The 25,890-nt window shown below is 40.3% G+C and overlaps 1 protein-coding gene across 2 annotated transcripts in view; it reads left to right on the forward strand.

Moving 5' to 3' along the window:
• Positions 1–14,538: 14,538 nt before the first annotated feature.
• The window catches only part of LOC127659114 (neogenin-like), a 238,636-nt gene continuing 227,284 nt past the window's right edge, over positions 14,539–25,890 (forward strand). For both annotated transcript variants that reach the window (XM_052148772.1, XM_052148781.1), the window contains exon 1: positions 14,539–14,953. In XM_052148772.1, coding sequence (XP_052004732.1) covers positions 14,881–14,953 — 73 coding nt within the window. In that variant the 5' untranslated portion in view covers positions 14,539–14,880. The remainder of the gene's footprint in view (positions 14,954–25,890) is intronic.

Raw genomic sequence — 25,890 nt, forward strand, 5'->3', positions numbered from 1 at the left:
AATTTCTTTCCTTACCGTTCATCTTCACACATTTCTCAATGCTGAGAAAGCATTTTCAAAACTCTTTGCTTAATTGTGACTTAAGGTATGCTAGATATTTTACATGTGTAAAGCAATATTCTGTTAAGATGCAAGAGAGGCACTTCACTGTGTAGAATGTACTCCATTCTACACTAACAGTATAGAATTAATCTCAAAGCTGCCATTTTCTTCAGTGTGCTTTACTGCGTTTTCACATATGTGTGCATGTGGCACAACAAGTCCAAAATACTGCAACAAAAAGCTCAAAATGAAAAGAAGTTACAAAGTTACAGTCTTGGTCTTCCCCTCATTGGTCTTCTACCACACATTTGCAACTCCTTTCACTGTTACCTGTTTATGGGCGGCTGTGGCTCAGTTGGTAGAGCGGGTCGGCCACCAATTGCAGGGCTGGCAGTTCAATTCCCAGCCCACAAGACTCCACATGCCAAAGTGTCCTTGGGCAAGACACAGAACCCCAAGTTGCTTCCAATGGCAGGCTAGCACCTTGCATGGCAGCTCTGCTGTCATTGGTGTGTGAATGGGTAAATGTGTCACAGTGTAAACCGCTTTGAATACTGGTAAGGTTAAAAAGGCGCTATATAACTGCAGACCATTTACCTACTTGTTGATCCATGCTTGCAAAAGGAACTATTCCAAAAAATATATATATTTTGTAGAGGTGGCAATGGCAAAGAAACACCTGGATAGGTCTTCAGCTAAAACGGGAATCAGCTGTTTTTTTTATATTTATTTATTTTCTTGATTGTGGATGTATTTCACTATACTACTGTATTATTATAGAAACGTAGCAAATTATTGTAAAAAAAACTTGTAAATTGAAATTAAAAATTTCTGGAAAATAATAAGAAAAAAGTAGTATGTCATGACCCTTTAAAGGTATTTCTAAATTCTGAATAGTGCACACCCCTGGGAGATTACAAACATCTCACAGTTCACGAGACCTTGTTTTGCATGTATTCATGCATCATTTATGAGGACTTTGGCACTGCTTTTGGTGCTGTGGCATTGCGCCTTGGCTGGTAGAACGCTGTATATTCTGGCTTTGAGACCCTGTGATGAGGGAGCAGTTGGTGCTCATCAAATTGTTGTTGAGCTGTCCCCGCCAGTAAATTGCTGTTACACCTGTTCAGTAGAACTGGGCGAGCTCTAGCAGAGGAAGCCCATATGCCATGCCAACACCAATCCCTACTGTGCCTCCAAACATTATACTCTGTACCTTATACACACAAACACAGCCAATTAAACACAGTTCACTGTTACTAGTGCCCATAGTAGAAACATGCATCCATTGCTGTGAAGGCAATAATGGTAATTACAACTAGCAATTACTAATCGTAAATAATAATACTGAAATCTTTACATATGCATAAATATTGAATCTCGTTGGTACAGCTTGGCTAAATATTCTGTTCAGATATCCTGAGAGGGATTTATATTTGACTAACATTTGCGCCATCGTTAGTGCCGCTATCTTGACTTCAGTGTATCCCCCTGGATGCTCGTGTTCGGTGGAGGCACGAGTAAAGAAACGGCATATTTGAGGACATTTTTGTAAATTGGCTAAATGTATTCTTTCTTTATCTTTTTTCACATTAGCATTTTGTCACTTAGTTGCTGCTGCTTATCCATTTCCTCAATGCTTTTTGGCGCTCTGCCCAAGAATCTCATAACGGTTGCGCATGTCACGCCCCACTTGACGCGGATGCTTGACTCAAGTCTTAAAGAAATAGTGCTCACGTAAATTTGTAGAATCTGAATTTTGTATTGGTGATTAAGTTGGTGCCCCTGAAGTCTTGGTGCCCCTGGGCACTTGCCCAGTTGCCCATATGGTTAATCCGCCTATGGAGGGATCGAGATGTGGCAGAGGCCCTCACTGTATGTGCACAAAAGCTCATGAATGCATAAATGCATTCAGACAGGTTTCGTTTTACTTACAGTGTGTGGAGATGAAGGATTTCTCTCTAGCCATCAGTGATAGCTGCAAACAGATGTGTTACATGAGGAGAATATTTCTGAACTGTTGAGCTTGAGGCAGGGGAACAGCTGCTCCAATAAATTGCCTGCTCACAAGATAATGCTGCGGCTATATTATTTCTGACGAGATTATGTTGTTAAGCGGTATATATACTATATATAGGCGGATAGGCTCTGTGGATTTCTAGAAAGTAAAGTCTCATTAACACATTTTTCATTTTCACACCCTCAATTTTTGTTTTAATATTGTTTTATTAACAAAGTATGACAATGTATGTGCATGCATCACAGAAGATTGATGTCATGTTTGTCATGAAAATCAGTCATGAAAATTTCCACCACATTGTCATTTCCAGCCCATCTTCAATTCTATATTGTGCTTAATAGAATTATGCGGTGGAAATTAGACTTTTAATGTTTTTGAAGTATGTAAAAGGGATTTTGATGGGCAAGGAGGAGCAGAGAACCGGCTTGACAATGTAAATAATAGTTTAATGAGAAACTTAAACAAAAGACACAAACACACACGAATGATGGACTTGTCCGTAAACGATCTCTCTCTCCCACACCACTGTCTGCAATAGGCCTTTATCCCTCTCCGAGGCTCAATTAGCTCTATAAGGGACCGGTGTGTATAATCACGACCCGTGATATGGCAATGGCAGATTTCTATGTATTGCTAAGGCTAATTTCATAGCTCACATTTAATGTATCCTAAATATTTTCATGTAGTTTGGCAAAATTTCAGCTTGATTGGAAATGATGCATGATAAAAATACTCACAAGTGATATTTACCTTGACCCCCCATACCCCCCCCCCCCACCCCCTTATAACATCACTTATTTCTTATGTTTCATCTCAAGCATGCGCTTTAATTATACGTATTCACAAACTTAAAACAAATTATTAGGGGCAAAATTGTTTGGTGTGGGACATTCATAAGGTTTGAAAAATGTATAGAAATTATTTTCACCTAATAAATATTACTGTAGAATAGATCATGTAAATTTCAGTCCTTGTTGAGTTAATTGTTATTTTTAATAAGATGTAACAATTTGTATTTTTTTAGATTGATTTTCATAATTTAATATTGAATGCTAAACAATCAAATCTATTCAAAAAATGCATTTGAAAAGTACCAAAAATAAGGCCTGGTGAGAGATTTCCTATTCAGTTTTATTGAGACCTTCATATAATTTTTTTTAATTTTATTTTTTTAAGATTTGCAATTGTTTCTTTTTTTATTCTTGTTTGTTTTATCTTTCAAACATTGCAAAGTGTGCATGTGCAATGCTATTTTTCTGTGAAATAAAGGCCACTTTTCAAAAGTACCATTGAATTCCTAACATGGATTTCAAGGAAATGAGTTGAATGGCTTAGCTGATATGTGTAAACATGCATTAACTCAATTGATCAGTGGTGCAGGCTTAGTCTAAGACTCTCATTGTATGCTCTTGTGTTCAAGTAATCTTACCTGATAACAGCATTCCGTTCCTCATGCAGTCACCTTCTGGAGTTTCGCTCGGATATAGTTCCTGCTTTCCAAAGTCTCCTTTTCAAGAGTGAAACTCTGGAATCTCTTAAAATGAAGCCAACATCAAACAGAATGCAATAAATTAAGATATCTTTTAAGTTTATAAAAATTTTCATGAAACCCCTAAATTGACTAAGATTTCACTTATACAGAATATTTAGCTTTGCCAGTCAAAAATGTTTGGAGTGAATCGTTCGAAGTGTCGACAGTATTGATGGCAAGCAGGGCTAATATATGGGAGTTCCATGACATTTGTAATATGATTGTATACTTTTGGACTGCGAGTAGATTTATCTCTACGTATAATGTGACTTCTGCCATGGTCTTTGTCTATTTAGCTGTTTCCTATTAAATAAATGGAAATGCAGCGTAGTTCTAGCGGGAAGACCAGCAGGTGCACATCATCACATCATTAGCTGGGTAAGGCATTGCTTTATAGGTCTGCTCACAATCTATCACAATCACATTGCTGTTTCGGTGTGCAACACTGCAACCTCCACCTCCCCACCACCACCAGTTGAGCCCTGTCCCGCAGGGGGGTAGGCTCCTCGCCCCTGCCTCCTATCTCCGGCAGGACATGACGGTTCCGGGTACAACTACCTCGGACTGCCGGAAGGGGCCTACGCCAAAGAGAGAGACATCACCTCCCATTTTAAATTTATCAAATAAATGGCATCTCAAACTTCACTCAAGCCTGCGTGTCTTCCCGATAGAATCTACGTTATTAAATAATGTTGCCTCTGGCACACAAATATTGCTAAAAATCATTTGCTTCCTTTCTGTACCAAGGGACTAAAATCTGTTTATTTTTTTCCTGTTTTCCTTCAAACCTTTTTAGAATAATTGTGTAATTGTTGGTGGTTCACATGTCACGTGTCATTCCTTCATTATATATTTGTTCTGCTGTTCTTTATTTTTGCCAGATTGTGCATTGACATTTTTTGTCCAAGCACTCATCTAGTATCCTTAGGAACCTGCTATAATTGTCACAAACACAATATCTGCACTTTTTCATAATTTACTTTGGCAGGAAGGTGAGAACATGTATAAACAAACATAAACGTAATTGTCAGTGAAGTGAAAGGAACAATTCCAGAGGAGACAAAGTCAATGAATTCTTCCAGAGAAACAGAGTTACAGAGAAATAGTATGTGCAGATAGATAGATAGACAGACAGACAGACAGACCTGGGGGACGGAGGGGTCGCTGCCTCCGCCGAGAGCCGGAGGAACGGCGACTGTCAGCCGAGAAGGGGAGGAGCGGTTCCGTCCACCAGTGGATGGAGGACTAGCTAGATAGGTCCTCTTAATTTGCCATGTGCACTCATGTCTGTGCTGTCTTAAGTGAAACCTTGCCCCCTCGTTTGCCTTGTTATTAGTTTATGTTTTACACCTGCCTTTCCTCTTTACCCTCCTTGTTTGCTTCCCTATATAATCTCCCTGTGTTCTCTGTCCTGCGCCAGTATGTTGTGGTTGTATCCATATTTAGGTGTCTTGTTTTTCTCGTGTCTGTTGATTCCTGTGTACAAGGCCTCATTCCGGGTTTCCTGCTGGATCCAGTCTGGTTTGGTTGGGATCCTTGCGGCCTTGATGGTTCCCTCTCCAGCCCAGCCAGTCGACTGCCCTCCTGTTCTGAGTATTTTACCCTTCTGGGAACTTTTTGTTGGTTTTGTTTTTTGCCTTTTTGTCAAATAAACATTGAATACCTGCTATTGGGTCCTCACTTACCTTCACATCCCTGACAGATAAATGGATGGACGGATAGAAGGATAGATTGTTCGATCCCCACAGCCATCACATTGTGTCCTTGAGCAAGGCACTTAACTCCAGATTGCTCCAGGGGGATTGTCCCTGTAATAAGTGCTCTGTAAGTCACTTTGCATAAAAGCATCTGCCAAATGCATAAATGTAAATGTTCTAGGGAGAGTAGCCATAGATAGACAGACAGACAGAAAAACTATTGAACAATAGATATCCCTAGAACTGCCTGGAAATGCCTTGTTGATGAAAGAGGTTAATGGAGATCATTGGATGTTTTTTGTTTTTGGCACCTGTGGCAGGGTGGAAGGCGGGGCCGGGTCGTGATTCCGCACACCCGGCCCCAAATCAGGCTAATCAAGCCTCAGAGAGGGATAAAGGCCGACTGGAAGCTGCAGTGTGTGAGAGAGAGATTTTTAAGTTTCTTATTAAAATATTATTTACATTTTCATGCCGGTTCTCACCTCCTCCTTTCCTTTAATCCCTTTACTGCACCATTCTGAGAAAACTCAAGAAAATCCCAGAAGATCAGAAAGTTACAGAAATACTCAAACCAGGCTGATGTTTGATGTGAACATTAACTGAAGCTCCTGACGCATATATGCATGATTTTATGCATTGCACTGCTGCCACATGATTGGCAGTTGTTCCTAATAAAGTGGTCAGGATGGATGGATGGATGGATGGATGGGTTACAATCTAACATTCTGTCAAAGATTCCCCCCCTGTGCAAGCTGTGGAATAAATAAGATATGGAATTGGCTTTTTCATATTGAAAGCTCAAGATATTCATTCCATGTTCGTCAGGCAGCAAGAGTCATAATTCAGATTTGTTTTAATGCGAGTGCCTCACATATGCAGAATAAACATTCCAACAACAACAACAGTCCACCTCCTCTGGCAGGAAGTGAGATCTTAACCACAAGATCTTTTCGTGTTCAAGCGAAGAAGAAAAATAAGTCATATGCTGTTGAAACGGTTACAGCTGTGTACATCCATCAATGTAATCATTAATTTCCTAAAGTTTTTTGTTCTACTTTGTTATTATATTGTCAATCAATGATATTCACCTACTGTATGTGAAATGAACCACAGTAATATCTGACAAGCTTTACTATAGCTTGCTCCTGGAAATAATTTTTCCAGACATTCTGAAAGAGGCTTTGGATCATGTGATACACAAGACTTGGCAAGGCAAGGCAAATATTGAGGCAAATATTGAGGCAGGCAGTTTTGGGTTATTTCGTCTCGGTTTGGGACCCCTGCTGTGCTGTGGGTAAAATCAGCCTTGAGTGGCACTCAATGGGGAAATCACTTCCTGCATCACTTTAACTATCAAGGAAGAAATCTTATTTTATTTATTTTTAATTTGCTCTAGCTACTACATCTGCTTATAAAATAGGCTACATTAAACACAAACTTTTGAAGGGATAGTTCAAAATGTGAATTCTGTTAAAATTTACTCTCCCTCATGTTGTTCCAAACCTGTATGACTTTCTTTTCATTTTGGGGATGTTACTTTGAAACTGTAGCTTCTCAAGCTACAAGTCACTCATGACTTAAAGTAGTTAAACTACAATCAAGCAACTGAAAAAGTAGTTAGCTATACTACAAGATCCTAACCAAAAGTAGCTACGCATGTACATTGAAGCTGTTTAAAGAATAAAATATGCAAGGGATAATGTACAGTTATCGCAAAATAAACCCAACAGGGTGATCAGGACCTCAATTTGATGTTTTAGAAGATAATTTCAGCTCTGTAGCTCCATACAATGCAAGTGAATGGTTACCTAACATTTGAAGCTCCAAAAAGCAAATTAAGGCCAAAAGTAATGCATAAAAAAGTAATCCAAAATGCAACACAATAACTCACAAAGACTTCTTTTTAAGAGCTGCTATCATTCACCATGTCCTGGTGCTTTCTTAATTTGAATCTGAAATCTATTATAACATTAATTAAAAGTACAATATTTATGTAACAAATTCGAGGAATGAGGAAGCGGGAGACGGTGAATCCAACTCAATGGTAATTTTATTCTTCACATAAAAACAAGTTTGCCTGACTGCGTAACGGTAAAGCTTCATATAAACACTCAAATGCTATATTTAGTGGGACTGGCAGCTGCCAATGCACTTGAAGCTCTCTCCTTGTAACTCTGAGGTCTGGCCCCTTTTTATTTCCCTTGTCTCTCACTGTGAACAAATAAACAGAAATTACTAGCAATTCATCTCAGGTGAAAACTCTTAACGCTTCCTCCCTCCCCAGCGGAATGCTCGACCACACCCATGTCTCCACATACCCCCACCACCGGGAAACTGTCTGGACTGCCCCCCTTTCTGGAGAGGAAGTCTGCAGCAGCCATCTGCGCTCCCGGCCTGTGGATCACCTCTAACTTAAAAGCTGGAGTGCCAGATACCAACGGGTGATCCGGGCATTGACATCCTTCATGCGGTGGAGCCATTGGAGTGGGGCATGGTCCGAACAGAGGGTGAATGCTCATCCTAACAAATAGTAGTCGAGAGTGAGGACCACCCACTTGATGGCCAAGCACTCCTTCTCTATGGTGCTGTAATTCATCTCCCTCATAGAGAGCTTCCGACTAATGTACAGCACTGTTCGCTCCTTCCCATCCACCACTTGGGACAGTACCCCACCCAGCCCCCTGTCCGATGTGTCCATCTGCAAAACAAAAGTGAGAAAGAAGTCATGGTAGTGCAGAAGCAGCCCACCACAAAGTGCAGCTTTTACCTCCGTGAATGGTCGCTGGTAGGGCTCCATCCACCGGACCGGGTCTGAAGCTCCCTTTTTAGTGAGATCAGTCAGTGGGCTGGTGATATCCGAATAATTAGGCACAAACCTTCGATAATAGCCAGCCAGCTCCACAAACTGTCTCACCTCATTTTTGGTCTTGGGTCTTGGGCAGGTTGCAATCGCTGCAGTTTTATCAATTTGGGGGCGCACCTAACCATGACCCAAGTGGAACCCCAGATACCACCTCCCCCCACCCAATTGCGCACTTCTTCGGGTATGATGTGAGCCTCATCGCAGCAATCTCAAAACGGCCCCGAGATGCTGCATGTGCTGCTGCCAATCATTACTATAAATAATGATATCCTCCAAATAGGCAGCGGCATACACAGCGTGCAGTCTGAGGTCCCAAACAAACTGAACGGAAGGGTCACAAAATGCTGTAAACCAAATGGCGTGGAGAAGGCCGTTTTTTTCCCGGGACAGCTGCGTTAAGGGGATCTGCCAATATCCCTTTGTTAAATCCAATGTCAAATAAAAGTGAGCTGTGCCCAACTGAAGGAGCAGTTCATCAACACAAGGCATTGGATAAGCATACGAGTAATTTCAAGCTCAATGTGGGCAGCATTATAAGTACTTTATCTCCCTGTGTGAATTTCCATAGCCGAGCTCCCCTGTTAAACAGCCTGACGTTTTGCGCCTGTAGCAAATTCTCCTGTGATCATCATAGTTTTGCTCTCAGGTCAAGAATGTATTGAATTTAATTTTTGCTTTGTGAAGGTCCCTCTTCCCAAGTTTCCTTCATGACGTCTAACACACCACGGGGCTTACACCCATGTAACAATTCAAACGTGGAAAACCCCGTGGAGGCATGCGGGACCTCTCGCACTGCAAATAACAGGGATTCTAGCCACTTATCCCACTTCCGAGCATCTTCATGTATGAACTTATGAATAATTTCTTTAAGGTATTATTAAATCGTTCGACCAAGCTGTCTGTTTGTGGATGGTACACACTTGACCGAATCTATTTAATACCCAATAATTCATACAGCTCACGAAGTGTCGTGGCATAAAAGCCGTGTCCTGAACAGTGAGGATTTCTTTCAAAATCCCCACTCGAGAGATCATTTTGAAGAGTGCCTCTGCAACACTACATGCTGAGATGTTGTGCAGCGGGACTGCTTACGGATATCGTGTTGCATAGCCCACCAGGACTAATGCAAAGCGATGACAGCATGCTGTCCGTTCTAATGGCCAAATTAAGTCCATGCCAATTTGTTTGAAAGAAACCTCGATCAACAGAGAGTGGCACAATGGCACTTTTGGAGTGGCTGGCGGAACATCCTCCTGAATGCCCGGCCAATAGAAATGGGCCATGAGATGGCTTAGTGTTTTCCCCTGTCCCAAGTGATCTACCATCGGATTATGATGAGCCGCCTGGAATAACGTTCCCGATGGCTCTTTGGTATCAACAACAGGTTGTATTTAATTAATGCCTGGCTGGAGACATCAATAACTTTCACTTGGTCAAACTCGTGCTTCAGATTTTCGCCTCACGGCTACTCTAGCGAGTAACCCCCTGCCGGTAATTCCCTAAGGGTGGGGGAGGATAACACCTCCCCTTCCCCAGTATCAGCGTGATGGAGCAGCCGCAGACGGCCAGGCCACGCCTCCCCAGCCAGTGCTTTGCACATCCCACACCAGTTTACTTTCTCACAGGAGCCATTCACACACAACCCCTTCAAAAATGATTGAAAGACAGCCAATTTGTTCCCAAAATTAGCAGATGTGTGAGGCGAGGACTAACCACCGCCTCAATATTATGCTTTTGTCCCCGGAATATTACCGTTATTGTCATTATAGGATAATCATGAATATCCCAGTGCATACGCCTCACATTCATCTGATTATTTGCCCCCAGTGCCCATTTTGAACCAAGCATTGATGGGAGGACGTTTGATTAAAACCTGAATCCACCAAGGCTTGGTATGTACGCACCTAATACTCACTGGCATTTGGTAGGTCCCTGCTTGCTCAGGGACAGTCTGTGGGGTGTCAGGGATCCGCATCAAGTCTCCCTCCATCCAGCACACCGGTCCAAGCCTTCCGTAGAGACCAGAGGAGGAGACTGTAATGGGGTTTGGAAATAGGAGGAGGCGGGAACCGGATCAACACTCAACAAGACTTTAATAATAACATAACATCAAACTGGAACATAATAACAGACGTCGACCTCAAACACACACATACAGGTCTGTGTGTGTGTCTCTCTCCTTTCCAGCACTCCCTCCTCCTCCTCTTATCTCTCTCCCGCTGATTGGGCCGCTCAGCACCAGCCGCGCTCACTCACAGCCTGGCCACGCCCTCCTCCTCTTCACCTACCCCCACCACCTGATTCAGGCAGGGGAAAGCTCCGATCTGACTTACCCCCCAGCCACCCTTCTTTCCTGGAGGGGAGGAGTTGCAGCTTCAGCCATGTCGCCGGATGGTTTTCCTCACCTACTGGGAACCTGGGTAGGATGAGGGGAGGGGGAAAGGGGGCAGGAGAGACAGAGAGAGAGAGAAAAAACTCAGGTTCCCACTGGACCTTGACTCCTGGCGGATGGCAGCTAGCTCCTCCGCCTCCCAGGAGACGTCAGTGGCTGTTCCAACTCCCAGTGGATGGCAGAGAGCTCCTCCGCCCCCTGGTGGACGGTAGCGGCTCCTCCGCCCTCTAGCGACTGGCAGCAGCTCCTCCACTCCCTGGTGAATGGCAGCAAGCTCCCCCACCGAACATAATATCCGGACGACAGCGGTTCCATCATCTCCTGGTGGATGGCAGCGGGCTCCAGTACTACCGCATCAAACATCCTCGGAGTAGCAAACCTCCGTCAGCAGTGAGGGCTTTCAGCACTAGTTTAATAGGGTTCGGGAAAGGAGGAGGCAATAACCGGAACACTCAACAAGACTTTAATTATAACATAACATCAAACTGGAACATACTTACAGACGTTGAACACGAACACACATACAGCTCTGTGTGTGTCTCTCTCTCTTTCCAGCACTCCCGACTCAGCACCAGGCGTGCACACTCACAGCCCGGCCACGCCCTCCTTCTCGTCACAGAGACATTAGAAGGGGGAAGGATGTGGGGCGCACCGGCCCCCGTATATACTGACAGAAGGTCTTCCACCAGCTGTAGCGCTTCATCCAGCGACACTTCATCCAGTGGCACTGGACCCACTCGGCTGTCCCCTTTGGCAACCAGGAGACAAACTGCTCCATCACCAACAGGTTGATGACATCCTCTGCATCGCTGTCCTCCTTGGCCAGCACCCACCGCCGGCAGGCGTCACGGAGCTGCTGGGCAAAGGTAAACGGGCAGATATCCTCGCACAGCGTTAAGGAGTGGAAATGCTGGTAATGTTCTTCTGGAGTGCGGCTGACCTGTTGCAAAATGGACTTCTTCAGCACCTGCTTTAACCCTTTAGCCACCAAGTGAGAAAAATACAAAAGTAGTCTTGCAGACATGCAATTCTGTTCTCTTCAACACGCCAGGCCCCTTTCATGTCTTTATGGAAGACATCTGCAGAAAGCTAGGGAACTATCTTTGTTCTGTGGATAAGGAACACGTTGACATTTCAAGATAATTAGTGTTCAGCTGGAGTGAGTGATCACTCACAATGTCACTATTACCATAAATTAACAACTCAGCAACTCATGCATACATCCTGTACATTGCTTCAAATCTGACCACAGTAAATTATGTGTAATACAGCTTTTGACAATCCATTAATTGATTTTAAAGGAAAATTCCATATTCAATACTAGTTAAGCTCAATTGTCAGCTTTTGTGGCATAATGTTGATTACTAAAAAAAATCATTTTGTAGATTTAAGTCAAGATTAAAGTGAGGCACTTACAATGGAAGTGAATGGGGCCACATTTTGGAGGATTTAAAGGCAGAAATTTGATGCTTATAATTTTATATAAGCACTTACATTAATCATTTTGTTAAACTTATGTTTTATTTGAGCTCTTAAGTTGTTTAAATAGTTGTTTTATACGGTCATTTTAGGTTTTCAGGGTTTACACTGTTACGTCATCATGGCAACCAAGTTGTAGAATTGGAAATAACTTTACACAGAAAAGGTTAGTAAGCTTTTTTTATCACACTAAAATCATGTTATCATGCATATTGTTTATGTCTTGTGTTTTTAAAACAGTGAGTATTTGAACGTTTACAGATTGGCCCCATTCACTTTTATTGTAAATGCCTCACTGGAACCCAGATTTTTGCTTTTGTTAAGAAAAAGAGGGACAAGTTGAAATACATTTTTGGGTTAATCTGCATTATGCCACAAATGCTCTCTATTTAACTTGTATTCAACCTGCAATATTCCTTAAAATGTATATTATATAGTGAACGCTGAATAGTTATTAATTGTTCAGATTAAAACAAATTCTGTAACACTGTTGTGGTGCAGCACAGCTTCCTGTTTAGATTTCAAAATATTGCAAGATATCATGAATAGTTGAAATATCATTAAGTATCATTCAGTATGGAAACCTTTCAGTACCATGGTACACATCAATATATCATAGAATTTCCACGTGATATGGGAGTGGTGGTGGCGTAGTGGGCTAAAGCACTGAGCTGGTAAGCAGAAGGTCACTGGTTCGATCTCCACAGCCACCACCATTGTGTCCTAAGCAAGGCACTTAACTCCAGGTTGCTCCTGGGGGATTGTCCCTGTAATAAGTGTACTGAAAGTCGCTTTGGATAAAAGCGTCTGCCAAATGCATACATGTAAATGTAAATATCATCACAGTACCACAGTACAGCCAAAATCATTTTGTAAGCAGGCACAGGTAAATCTGCCAGTAGATGGAGCTCTTACAAGTGAATATGTCCATTGAAGAGTTGGCAAAGTGTTGCCTTTGTCAATGGCAGTTGAATACCTGTATACTTAACAAATAGTTAAGTCCTCATGTAAATTTAAGAAAAAAAGTCATGTTATAGAAGTCATGACTGTATCTTTTTTAATGTGACATCATATAGTCCCAAATTTCCTTTCTACCCATACTTTGTTTATATCAGTTTTAAAAAGGAAACATTTATAAGATGCATTATATGTTTTATATATATGCATAATATATATATTTTAAAGGAATATTCTGGGTTCAAAACAAGTTGAGCTCAATTGACAGCATTTGTGTTCATAACCACAAAAAATTACTTTGACTCGTCTCACTTTTCTTTACAAAAAGAAATCTGGGTCACAGTGAGGCACTTGCAATGAAGGTGAAAGGGGCCAATCGGTAAACGTGAAAATACTCACTGTTTCAAAACTATAGTCACGAAACGTAAACAATATGCAAGTTAACATGATTTTACTGTGATAAAATCGCTTACAAACCTTTTCTGTGTGAAGTTATATCCAATTTTACAACTAGGTTGCCATGACGACATAAAGCTTTAAACCTTAAAGCGGCAATATAAACAACTTTACAGCTTAAATTACACATTCATTTTAACAGAAGTGTTAATGTAAGTGCTTTTATAAAATTAGAAGCTTCACATTTCTGCCTTTAAACCCTCCAAAAATTGGCCCCATTCACTTCCATTGAAAGTGCCTCACTTTTTAAAGAAAAGGAGGGAGGAGGGGGCCTGTGTAGCTCAGCGAGTATTGACGCTGACTACCACTCCTGGAGTCGCGAGTTTGAATCCAGGGCGTGCTGAGTCACTCCAGCCAGGTCTCCGAAGCAACCAAATTGGCCCGGTTGCTAGGGAGGGTAGAGTCACATGGGGTAACCTCCTCATGGTCGCTATAATGTGTGGTTCTCGCTCTTGGTGGTGTGCGTGGGGTGTTGTACGTGGATGCTGCATAGAACAGCGTAAAGCCTCCAAGCGTGTCACGTCTCCATGGTAACGCGCTCAACAAGTCATGTGATATAATGCGCGAATTGACAGTCTCAGAAGCGGAGGCAACTCTTCCGCCACCCGGATTGAGGCAAGTCACTATGCCACTACAAGGACTTAGAGAGCATTGGGAATTGGGCATTTCAAATCGGGAGAGAAAAAAAAAAAAGAAAAAAAAAGAAACAAAGAAAGGAAAGAATAGAGTCGAAATAAATTTTTTGTAGTAATTAACATTATGCCACAAATGCTGTCGATTTAGCTTAACTTGAATTGAACATGCAATTATCCTTTCAATTAATGATAAAATAGTAGACCGAAAGCCTTAAAGTAACTCATGGGTTAGTCCATGCTCAAGGGAGCTAATAAAATATTATAAAAAACTAAAAATAAAAACAAAAACATGAACGAAAACTTCAAAGAAGTAGTAAAAAAAAAAAAAAAAAAAGAAGGAAAAAAATGCCGATAATCTTTCCAGGCTTTTGAGATTGCCATGCGGGATGAATCCGGATCGCAGTGTAATCCAGCCCGTGTTTTCCTGGGATCCGATCAGAATTCCTGCCGCTCGCTCTCTCTCAGTGATCGGTGAAAAATATCTCCAACTGTCCGGACTGAATCTCCCTCTTTCTCTACACCTTTACACATCATGCCTGCTCTGACGCCTATGATTTCGCCTCTCTCCAGTTCGGCGTCGTTTTAATCTCGCAAACATGGATTGACTTTGATTTTGCCCCGTTGCCTTTTGAAGTTTCTCCGGCTGACCGTGTCTCGCGACTCCGCAAGCTTCGTGTTTCTTTCGGCAACTTTCGGAAGTAACTCGTTCCGGATGTGTTCACACTGTTGAGCTCGTCCGAGCGCTCGAGCACAGGGATTTTAAATACTCCGAGGCTTTTTCATACTTCTTTTATTCTTGTTTTAAGGGATGGCGGAGCGGGGAGCCCTGCTGCTCCTCTCTCTTTGCTGCCTCACAATCACCGTTTCACAGGCTGCAAAAGGTAAGACCGAATTTAAAGATGTTTACAGTTTTCTCCTCTGTGTGTCAACGTATGAAACTAACATTTGAATCTAAATTCACTTCATATCACTATGAGTTTTCTCCAGATCACCACAACAATGCAACACACACTGTTGAGACAGCCTCACACCATTCAGTTAAATTAAAAACATGTGTGTAACGTCCTTTTCATCTTTATCCTTGCTCTGAAAAGACACATTGTTTACTGCAAATGTGTATTTTGCATTAACACCTTCATATTATGAGCTGTGTTAACCTGAATAGAAACCCCAATTCCTTTTCCAAATACACAAGTATCCAAACCGGCATCATGGAAAATAATAAGACTTATTAATTCCAGTATAGGCTAATAATAGCAGAACATCTAGTTGTTGATGAACCCTTGTTCGACCTAAGGGACATTTTTGTATTTTTTTAGTTTTAGTTTTTTCGATCATTTTGGCTGTGTTAATGCCAACAGCATACATTTGGCCAAAGGTGTGTATTTTGGGGGGGATTTTGACATTTCTACCTCAGTTCCTAAAATACAAATATAATACACCGTGTACACAACACAGAATAGTTACGCTCAGGAACTTCAGGACGATAATGGCCCCATTAAAGCCCATTAAAATGGCAATATTTGATCCCAGTGCCATTAAAGCATAAAATCATAAATTCTGTGATATTATGCTTTCATTCCAGAGACCTGGCTTAAATTTTGTTAATTGTAATATTTTCCACCAGATGGCGCCATTTTTCTCATGTCTATCGTATGGAGCAAATACATGCTTTTTTACTATTTTCTGTTTGCTGTATTATAGAGCATATAAATATATGAAATAAAATTGTGTGGGGGTGTTGGTATGGATGTTAGAGTGTGTGTGTGTGTGTGTATAAAAAAACAACAGTGGCATTATGTAAACAAACTGGCATTTAAAGGGTTGAAATCCTGAAAATGAAGGAATATTTTGTAGTTATGATCAGGACTGATTTTGGTTTAAATATTAACTCATTGAAAGTGGAAAATAATCTGAATATATAATATTATTATGGCAGTTTTTTGACGTGGACATTTCTGTCCTCTAAGGACCTCTGAGTAACCTTTTTAATTGCTGTACAAGGGTTAATATCTAAAGATAGTATTTCATACATTGTTAGAGTGTCACAAACAGCTCAGACACCGTTTTTGTATATATGAGCTTGTATATTGCATTATAGCTCATATATTTGGGTTTATATATGTACATTATTAAAATTCCACTATTATATGGGAAAATATATGTTACATATATGAATATGAATATATATATATATATATATATATATATATATATATATATATATATATATATATATTTATTTATTTTATTTTTTTGTGGTATTTTGAAATGTATGTTGCACATATGAACTAGATGTCGACTGTTGGTGGATTTTGCCGATACCAATAGCTAATGTGGTGGGACAGGCCAATAACCTATTAATCGGCCGATCGTTTTTAAAATCAATGTATAATATGTCACAAAAAAAGAAAAAAACATTTACCCTTCTCTATTTCTCTTTGTTTGTAGTGAAATTGAATACAAGCTGACTTTTAACTCCTAAGATTCATAATTTTACTCATTTTTATCAGCAACATTTTAGCATCAGTTTTGATCTCTGTGGTTTTTATAATATAAAATGAAGGTTTGTTGTTTATTAGGATCACGAATATGTTGGGCAGGCCATAGTAGAGTGTGTGGCTGGACTCTCTTGCGTGCAGAGGTTGATGAAAGCAGCTCTGCTGCATGAAAAGCAATGTGCTGTGGTAAAAATCACAGGCTTTGCTGGAGATCACTACAAAAGAGAGGAATGGGGGGCTGGGTGGAATGGGCCGACTCTGTCTGGAAAGTAATAAAACCAGGAGATTAAGGGGGGGAACAGGGAGTTCCTCTGGGACTTTTGATTGATTCCAGAGAATCAGACCTATATGTGGAGAGTGAGTTTCAAGTTACTAATTGTGGGGTGCCTTTCTGAAAATATCTGTTAATGTGAAACACGTTTTTTGAGGTTCAGAAATGCACAAATTTGAACCATGAGTAGACTCATGAAGGTTAGGTTGCATCTCACTGATAACTGCATTCAAACTCTTTATTTTGGTGTAAAGGAAATGGGGATATCTTTAGGTGAAGCTTTTAAGAAAAGTTGTCAGTGCATCTTATTTAGGCCTACATGCAATCTTATCTGCTTTACCCTGCTGTGCTGTGTGCTTGGCTTCCCTGCAGACTATGTAAACAGCATGCTAAACTATATAAACACTCACAAACTTGTCTGCAACCACTCAACGCTGTAAGACTCTGTGAAAAGTGTTCCCTGCACTTATACGCCACAGCGTATGTGTCCAATTCCTGAACATAAAAAAAAATATATTCTAACATAAAGTTACTTTTGTTGTTGTTGTTGTTGTTGTTATAAGGTGTATGTTTGGTTATAACCAGAAAAATATATGTAATTTACTTTCATGGATCGGTGGACATCTTTTGTGTTCTCTCTATTTTTTTAAAACGCACAAATAGAAGTGATATTGCAGGAGCATTTTATGGAATAATATTACACTAACAGAAAGCCCTGTGGTACAGCCATGCTTTTTTGGAAAGGTTTTGCCACAAACTCAACTGACTGGCTTCTCTCCTGTTTGATTTTCCTGTATGATGTGTGAGCGGATACAATGACACTCACAATGATCGACAGAGTGGTTTGGCTTCCTTGGTGTGCGCGTATGTTAAGTTTGTACAGACATGATTTCACCTCTAAAGAACTAAATTGTGCCAAAAAAATGACTAAAACGGCAATTGTGAGTGGGGTGGCCAATGGGGCCAACCCCCTAGCGCCGCCACTGCTCTAGTCCATAGACTGTAATAAAAGATGGACGACGCCCCTTCGCTCTTTTCCATTGGTGAGAACTGAAGCCGCCAGTGTCCCGATATGGCGCTGACATCTTGGGACTTGAGTCTGCGCAGTTGCGATTTCGGGACCAGACCTGCGCAGTAGTGAGCAGGAAGTAAAGCTGCGAAATCAAGGCCCCGCCCTCACTCTCGCTGAATCAATCGCAAGCACACGCCCCTGCACTTTTGACTTTTGACGGTGTGAAATAATTAATTATAGAAATTTAGATATTACATTTAAAGCTCCAATCTCCTCAGTCCTCCGAAGATCCCGAAAAAAAGTAAGTTGGTGCTTCAGTGACTACTTTCGCTCAGAGAACCTGTCAATCACAGCTGTCAATCATGATGTCACAGCACCGTTTTTATAGCATCAAATAACTAAAAACAAACTTATTTTGAAAACAAACACTTGAAATTACATCAACGTGATAGTTTCTATCTTTGGAAAAAAGATATGTGAAGTGTAATTTAATTGTTTAGTCGGTCTCACGTCCCGTTGAATAACATGGGGAGGCGGGGTTTATGACCTATACTAGGACCAGTCACCGGGGGGCGATCGAGACGTTTTGGCTTCACTTTTGAGGGCTTGTGCGGCACTCTTGCTCTAGTCTATGTAATCGGCAAACAAAAATGTGTCTGCAGGCCGCTTGCTGCCTTTCAATCATTTTGCGCATTCTCCGAACGTTGTAATTGCAGTGAAATATTGAGGCATAATACCATTTTTATGCCATGTTGTTCATAACAGTCTTCAGTTGTTCAGTTTCAGAGGGCTATTATGCTGATGTTGTTTTTAACAACCGATTCTGCTGTATATGAAGCTCATTTGGTATCGTTGTAGTGCAGAGTTTTGGAAACGAGGGAATGGCTAATTCAACGGCTCAGTCTGCTGGAAGTAGAACAGCTAAAATCACTTACAGCACCTTTAAATGTAGCTTTTGTTTTGGTGGAAAAATGAATGTTTTTGACAGCTTCACTTCACACCTCCGGAAAAAGCAGTTCACTATGTGGGCTAATGTGCTCATTAAACTGCGAAATGGTATGATTTAATTATATAGTCTGAATGTGCACATGATGTTAACGATGAGGTTAGTGTATAAACAGCGGCTTCTCACATTCACTTACTGTTGAGGCACGCAGTTCATGTAGTTGTTTAATTAAATATCAGCCTTTTGTGGTTTAAACACACTAGGCTTATCACAAGACATTTTATATGCTAGCTTATTTATGACTGAATTCTGAAATACTCAAGTTTGATCGTCTTCTTGGCGCTCTGCCAAAGCCCGTGAGAAGCCCCGGCAGGGCCGATCTGAGGACCTCACTAAACCATCCAATCGGTAGTAGCGACGGGCGTGTGTACAAAGGGCAAGGACTTAATCAATGCGAGCTTATGAAATCATAGGGCCCTAGGAGTGGTAGAAAAAAATTGATTCTCCGATGCATTGCAATTCTTCCTCAAATGATTCTGAAATGATTCTCCAAAATTTTAAACAGTTTTTAGTTCAATTTAAACCGCAGCAGCTCAGTGACACTTGCGTGCATAATGAGAGACAAAGTGAGAAGCTAGAAACTAATGGTCAGGACCACATATACTAAAGCCAAGAACAAACTACAGAACTGATCGCAGACTGGATGTATCAGCCACACGACCATTGTCCCCGACTGAAACTACAATCCTGAAATTCATTCACAAACTCAAGCACATAGCAACGGGAGGGTTTATTCTTGATAACACGTCAACAACAGCATGAAAGACGGGCTCACAGCCATTATTTTACGAAATGCAACTTGCTTGGTTTTCCATTCAATTTGACCCAAATAATTGTCAAAGGATATAGATTTATTTGCTCTATCCATCACTGGATGATATTGTATATGTATCTTTTATATAGCCTACACTATGTACTTACAGCTACAAGTATGTCTTTTTGTGGTTTGAAAGCTCGAAAGGAATTTATTCAATGCTACAACAGTTTCATACACTAACATGCTAACTCATCAACGTCCCTTTGTTGAAACACTTTCGAAACATTTGTGTGTGTGTGTGTGTGTGTGTGTGTGTGTGTGTGTGTGTGTGTGTATAGTGATCCACAATATCCTAGTTTGGACTGCAACCCCTATTCCTCTCCTACCGGTGAACGGCTTCAGTAAATGTTTTAGATCCCCTTTGTGGTTTCTCAAAGCTATTATGCCATTGGAAAGTATACACAAATTGGGCTTCTTTTTCAATGTTGCCTAATGTTAAAATATCGATGCCTCAAAAATATATCAGATAAAATAACGTGCCGATCAATAATCTGTATATCTATATTTTATGATTTGTTTTGCATTAAATGCTTAACACTTGCTTAACACAATGCTTGCAGCAATGTGGATGCTTCTCCACAGCATGCATTGTGATGAATTATCCAAAGTCATCAGGACTGTTGCAGCTGCATGTTTTCAGATGTCAGGGAACAAAGAGGATCAATATCACAGTAATAAAGTAATAAAGTATTGTCAGCAATTGAATCTCTCTGGAAACAGCACGTTACAATAACCCCCAGCTGAGAGATTTAGTCGGTGATGTTCTTTATTAATTTAGATGGACAATGTGCTCTTGGCTAATTGCCTAATGTCCAAGTGAAGGCTTGATAGCAGTGTGTAAATGGATTGTGATTGATGGAGTTGTTTTCTATATAGTACTTGGCGGCAAAAGCACTAATGAATAATTGTACCTGCTGTTTGTCAACACGTCCTTCAGGTATCTTTGAGAACACAAAACCCTGCCATTGTCCTTTTAGTAGGAGATGGGACAGTGTAGGTTCTGAATGGGATACAATTTAGCAGTTTGTAGCGTATGATGTGCAAAGTGTCTGTATGTATGGAATACTTTGATGACCAACTGCTACCCATCTCTGCAGTATACCACCATAGCACACTGCATGGGAGTGCATTTAAAAATTTGCAATGCACTTTTTCGCAAATGACGCACTTGAACTGGAAGCGATATCAGCCATGATTTTACCATGGTATTTTGGGACCCATTATTTGATCAGACTGCCAAAAGTTAGCACATTTTTGGACAAAACACACAGGTTTATCCACAAAGCAGCCATGTTTGTTTCTGATGGTCACCAGTAACCAAATTAAACATGCAACATTGTGTGGTTATGTGTCAACAATATTTGTAACATTTAGGTTTATTATTGCATTCTGGACAATGTTTCAATTACTGTTTTGAAAATAAATAGGCAGTATACGTTTACAAAATTCTGCCATGCAAATGCAAAATGGAGTACTGACTGAAATCAGGTCACTTCGGCCACATCCACAAACGTACGTTTGGTTAAAAACTATTTTCTATTTCTTAACGTCATCATTTTCCAAAGTATGCTGTACTAGAGGGCTTTTTCCAAAGTCTCTATTTTCGGTGGATGACAATGGCGTTTCAATAAGGATGAGAGGCATAAATAAGGCAGAGAGAATGACAAATATACACAAAAACCCATGAGGTAGTGAACACATTTTTGTTGTTGTTGATGGAATTTTGATAAAATTGTCATGCCGACGGAATGTTGTGTGGTCAACACCCTCATTTGGGCTGCGAGTGCTTGCTGCTCCCTGTGGATCTCTCTTTGTGGCTGAATTCTTGCTGGTGTGTCTCTTGCCAGCCTCAGCAGCTGGAGCAGATTATATGATGCATGTGTGTACTGAATGCTCAGGCTTGGTGAAGTAAAGTAAACCCCAGACAGAGCTTCTGGTAGGCCATTTAAAGTGATCTAATTATGATGTGATCCTATTCTGGAGCCCTCACAATGTCAGAATTATTCATGTACCACAGTATTTACATCCCTTTCAAAAAAGTTTTGTGGTGGAACTGGACAGTGATGGTATTAGATTGCAATACCATCATACTCTGGGGTATATATATATATATTAGGGCTGAAATGATTAGTCGACGTTATCGACAACGTCGACAATAAAATATTGTCTACAAAAATGTTCCATTGTTGAATAGTCGTTTTTCTTCTTCATTAAATGTAACATGAGATCACATTAAACTCTAATGATGACGTGTGAGAGCAGCACTGCAGCTCGCGCCTGACCGAGGAGAGGAAGAATTACACTGATCACAGTCCAGATGCACTCTAGACTTTCCAAACAGCTTCAGATGATGTAGATGGCAATGTACAAGGGAATTATACAAAAATACCAAATAAGTAAATACAGAAGCACTCTCGTTGTGGAATAAGTGGAGCCGGAGCTCTTTAAAGGGAACACCCCGGTGTTACATCTTAAATGCAGTTATATTTAATGCGGTATAGCTTTATTAAAGTTCAAATAATATGGAAGCAGATCATGTAAATAACTACAAACTCCGAAACTGGCATTTCTCTGTGCGGTCAGCACCTCTTCTATGAGTTGCGCGAATGTCGATCTAAGGGGGAGATTGAAACTGCACCCGGCTGATGCACACTCTGTCACTGTGACGCCGTCCCTCAAGCACATACACTTGCTGCAGCTAGTGAAGAAAATTAGCAATAAGCAGCTTTATTAATAAGAGAGAGTTAGGTGAGAGAGGAAGTCTTCCCCTTATTATACACTGCAACAAAATACATTTATGATTTGTTTTGGCTTGTTTTCCAATAGAAATATCTAAAACTCCTTTAAAACAACGTACATTTACATTAGCAGCTATACTGCAGAAGACAAATTTGTTATCTGAGAATGTTGAATATAATATAAAAAATAAAAATATTTTAAAATATCTAAAAATCCTTTTAAAAAGATGCATTCACCTGAGAAGCAGCATTTAACATTTAGACTTGCTTTTAGGGAATAGATCTTGAAAATAAATATATTTTGTCTTTACTGCACTCGCAGAAGAATAACCAAGTGAAAGAATTACACGTACAAAATACACTTACTGTATATTTAAGATACGTCCTCTTAAAGCAAGTTTAAATATCTTATGTGTTGCTTCTCAAGTAAATGTTTCTTGTTTTAAGGATTTTTAGACACTTTTATATGGAAAACAAGACAAAAACACTTGATAACAATAGGGGTTTTTGCAGTGAATTTCTTTACAGAATTAAACTTAATTCAGTGAATGTCATTTAGAAGTATTTTTAAAAGATGATTTTGTCCTCTTTATTGTTAGTAAGCATGTTTAATACATCCTTTTAAGAACACAAGCTGAGTAAGTGGTTAAAAACTAACGATAAATCATTGCAATAATCACAGAATAGTCAAATAATTGTTCTAATAATTGTTAGATTCATCGATTATCAAAATAATCATTAGTTGCAGACCTTATATATATATGTGTATGTATGAAATTCATATACTATGCCATTTACATGATCATGTACAAAAACGTTTTCCTTACAATTAAAAAATGCTATGGTTGTGCCATGGTATTTTTGGTACTTTAAGGGCACTTTTATGTAAGCAATGTTTTGGTACTTCCAAGAATACATGGTACTACCGTTAACCATGATGCAAGCCGCCATTATATTCACATGGTGCCATTTCCGAAAACCATGGTATTACCATTGTACATGTCCAAAAGCCATGGTATTACCATGTACCATGTTCTAAAACCATTTTTGGTACTTTTTTGTGAAGTTAAGGTTCATACCTTAGAGATTTGAACAACTCCGTACAACACCAGATGCTGGATTTGAGGAAATATGACCTGTCATTTGTGCAAAAGAGCATATTGCTCTGCTCACTGTCAACTGAAACCCATTTTATATTTGAACCTATTTAACGCTGACCCAATTTGTTCAAATGTTTAGCTTTCGTTCTCCTTTACAACAATGCAAGGGCAGCCTGGCTGCTCAACCACAAAAACATTAATTAGTATTGTTCTCTCTTCATCCTGTACTCTGTCATGAAAAGGGGCCTGGAGCTTTCTTAATGACCTGTTTCCTAGTATTGCACTTCATCATGAAACCCAACAGGACCAGTCGGTACAGTTTTTAGTGCTACACACCTGTGTAATATGCTGACTGTATTCTGTGGACTCAACTATTAAGATGGCCTATTGAGAATTGGGGCTAGTGGACAGAACTGTCATTGTCATTTGTTTGTGTGTTTTTATGCCTTGGAAACATTGAAATGATAATTTTCTGTGATGTATTGAACATTTGAGTGCATGAGCTCACTCCGATTAATGATTAATAAGCAGACAACGTGTCAGGTCATGTAAATGTCTTAAATGTCTTAAATGTCTTCCCTTATCGGGTTATGGTCTTAAACTGTTTAAGCATAAACCAATTGACACAGGTAGATTTTTGCCCATTACCCCAATTTTGCTCTATGTAAAAACCTATATCCATGTTCTTTCCGGCTTATCCAAGTGTTGTGTGAATGACTGTTTATGTTTTGACGTCAAAACCAGAGAATAATCTGTTGATTTCAAGTGACATGGAAAAGAGAATTTCTTGCGTTGTCTGATTTTCTTTAATCTAGCGCACTCGTTATTTAGCGAATTGTGCTTATTTATATGTGTCACCAAGGTGACATTATACACTCACCTAAAGGATTATTAGGAACACCTGTTCAATTTCTCATTAAAGCAATTATGTAATCAACCAATCACATGGCAGTTGCTTCAATGCATTTAGGGGTGTGGTCCTGGTCAAGACAATCTCCTGAACTCCAAACTGAATGTCAGAATGGGAAAGAAAGGTGATTTAAGCGATTTTGAGTGTGGCATGGTTGTTGGTGCCAGACGGGCCGGTCTGAGTATTTCACAATCTGCTCAGTTACTGGGATTTTCACGCACAACCATTTCTAGGGTTTGCAAAGAATGGTGTGAAAAGGGAAAAACATCCAGTATGCGGCAGTCCTGTGGGCGAAAATGCCTTGTTGATGCTAGAGGTCAGAGGAGAATGGGCCGACTGATTCAAGCTGATAGAAGAGCAACTTTGCCTGAAATAACCACTCGTTACAACCGAGGTATGCAGCAAAGCATTTGTGAAGCCACAACACGCACAACCTTGAGGCGGATGGGCTACAACAGCAGAAGACCCCACCGGGTACCACTCATCTCCACTACAAATAGGAAAAATAGGCTACAATTTGCAAGAGCTCACCAAAATTGGACAGTTGAAGACTGGAAAAATGTTGCCTGGTCTGATGAGTCTCGATTTCTGTTGAGACATTCAGATGGTAGAGTCAGAATTTGGCGTAAACAGAATGAGAACATGGATCCATCATGCCTTGTTTTTTGTTGTTGCATTGAAATATTCTTGGATTTTTGAGGCAGTTAGTCCATATCTGTTAGCTTTAAGGTCATCTATTCATGAGCATACTTCTAAATGTCATCAACAACACTTTGTATATGTACACATTTAAAATCTACAGTTTTTCTTCACTAGCGAAATGGACCACAAATATGACTCGCAATGCACTTTCTCATTTTGTCCAATGAAATGCTCTCTACAATGTGAAAGTGCCTCTCCTTAATACCAATGAAGCACTTTCATGGGCCTTTAATAAAGAAAAAATTCTGGCACATATGAAAAAAAACATTTTCCCTCCATTCGGTTTCCTGAAATGTGAGTTATGACAGCAAGAACTGTGCATCTGTGCCGAGCGGCCCAACAGATTAATGCTTTAAAATTATTGAAAACGATTGATGCATACCGTTGTGGTTGTGCATAGCTTGAACACTGATGACGGGCACTGCGGGTGCCCATCCCTCACAGCCCTGTAAAAAGGCCCCATGGTGCGGCGTAGAGCTGTGTGGTGTATATAGAGGATCACAGAGGATTGGTTGTAAATAAGCTCAAACTCACTGTCAATTTGCCTGAACTCAGCCTTTGGCTCTTGGCAGCTCAAGATGTGCTTAAAAGGGCAGTTTTCCCAAAAATTCTAATTTTGTCACCATTTACATCCCCATATCACTTTTTTTTTGTCTGTAGAGGTTTTAAAGAATGTTTACACTGCACATACAATGGAAGTGGATGTGGACTAGGGACTGTCAAGCTGCAAAAAAAGTTCTAAAAAGCACCACAAAAACTTC

The sequence above is a fragment of the Xyrauchen texanus genome, chromosome 2 (genome assembly GCF_025860055.1).
Source record: "Xyrauchen texanus isolate HMW12.3.18 chromosome 2, RBS_HiC_50CHRs, whole genome shotgun sequence".
Classification (NCBI taxonomy): domain Eukaryota; kingdom Metazoa; phylum Chordata; class Actinopteri; order Cypriniformes; family Catostomidae; genus Xyrauchen; species Xyrauchen texanus.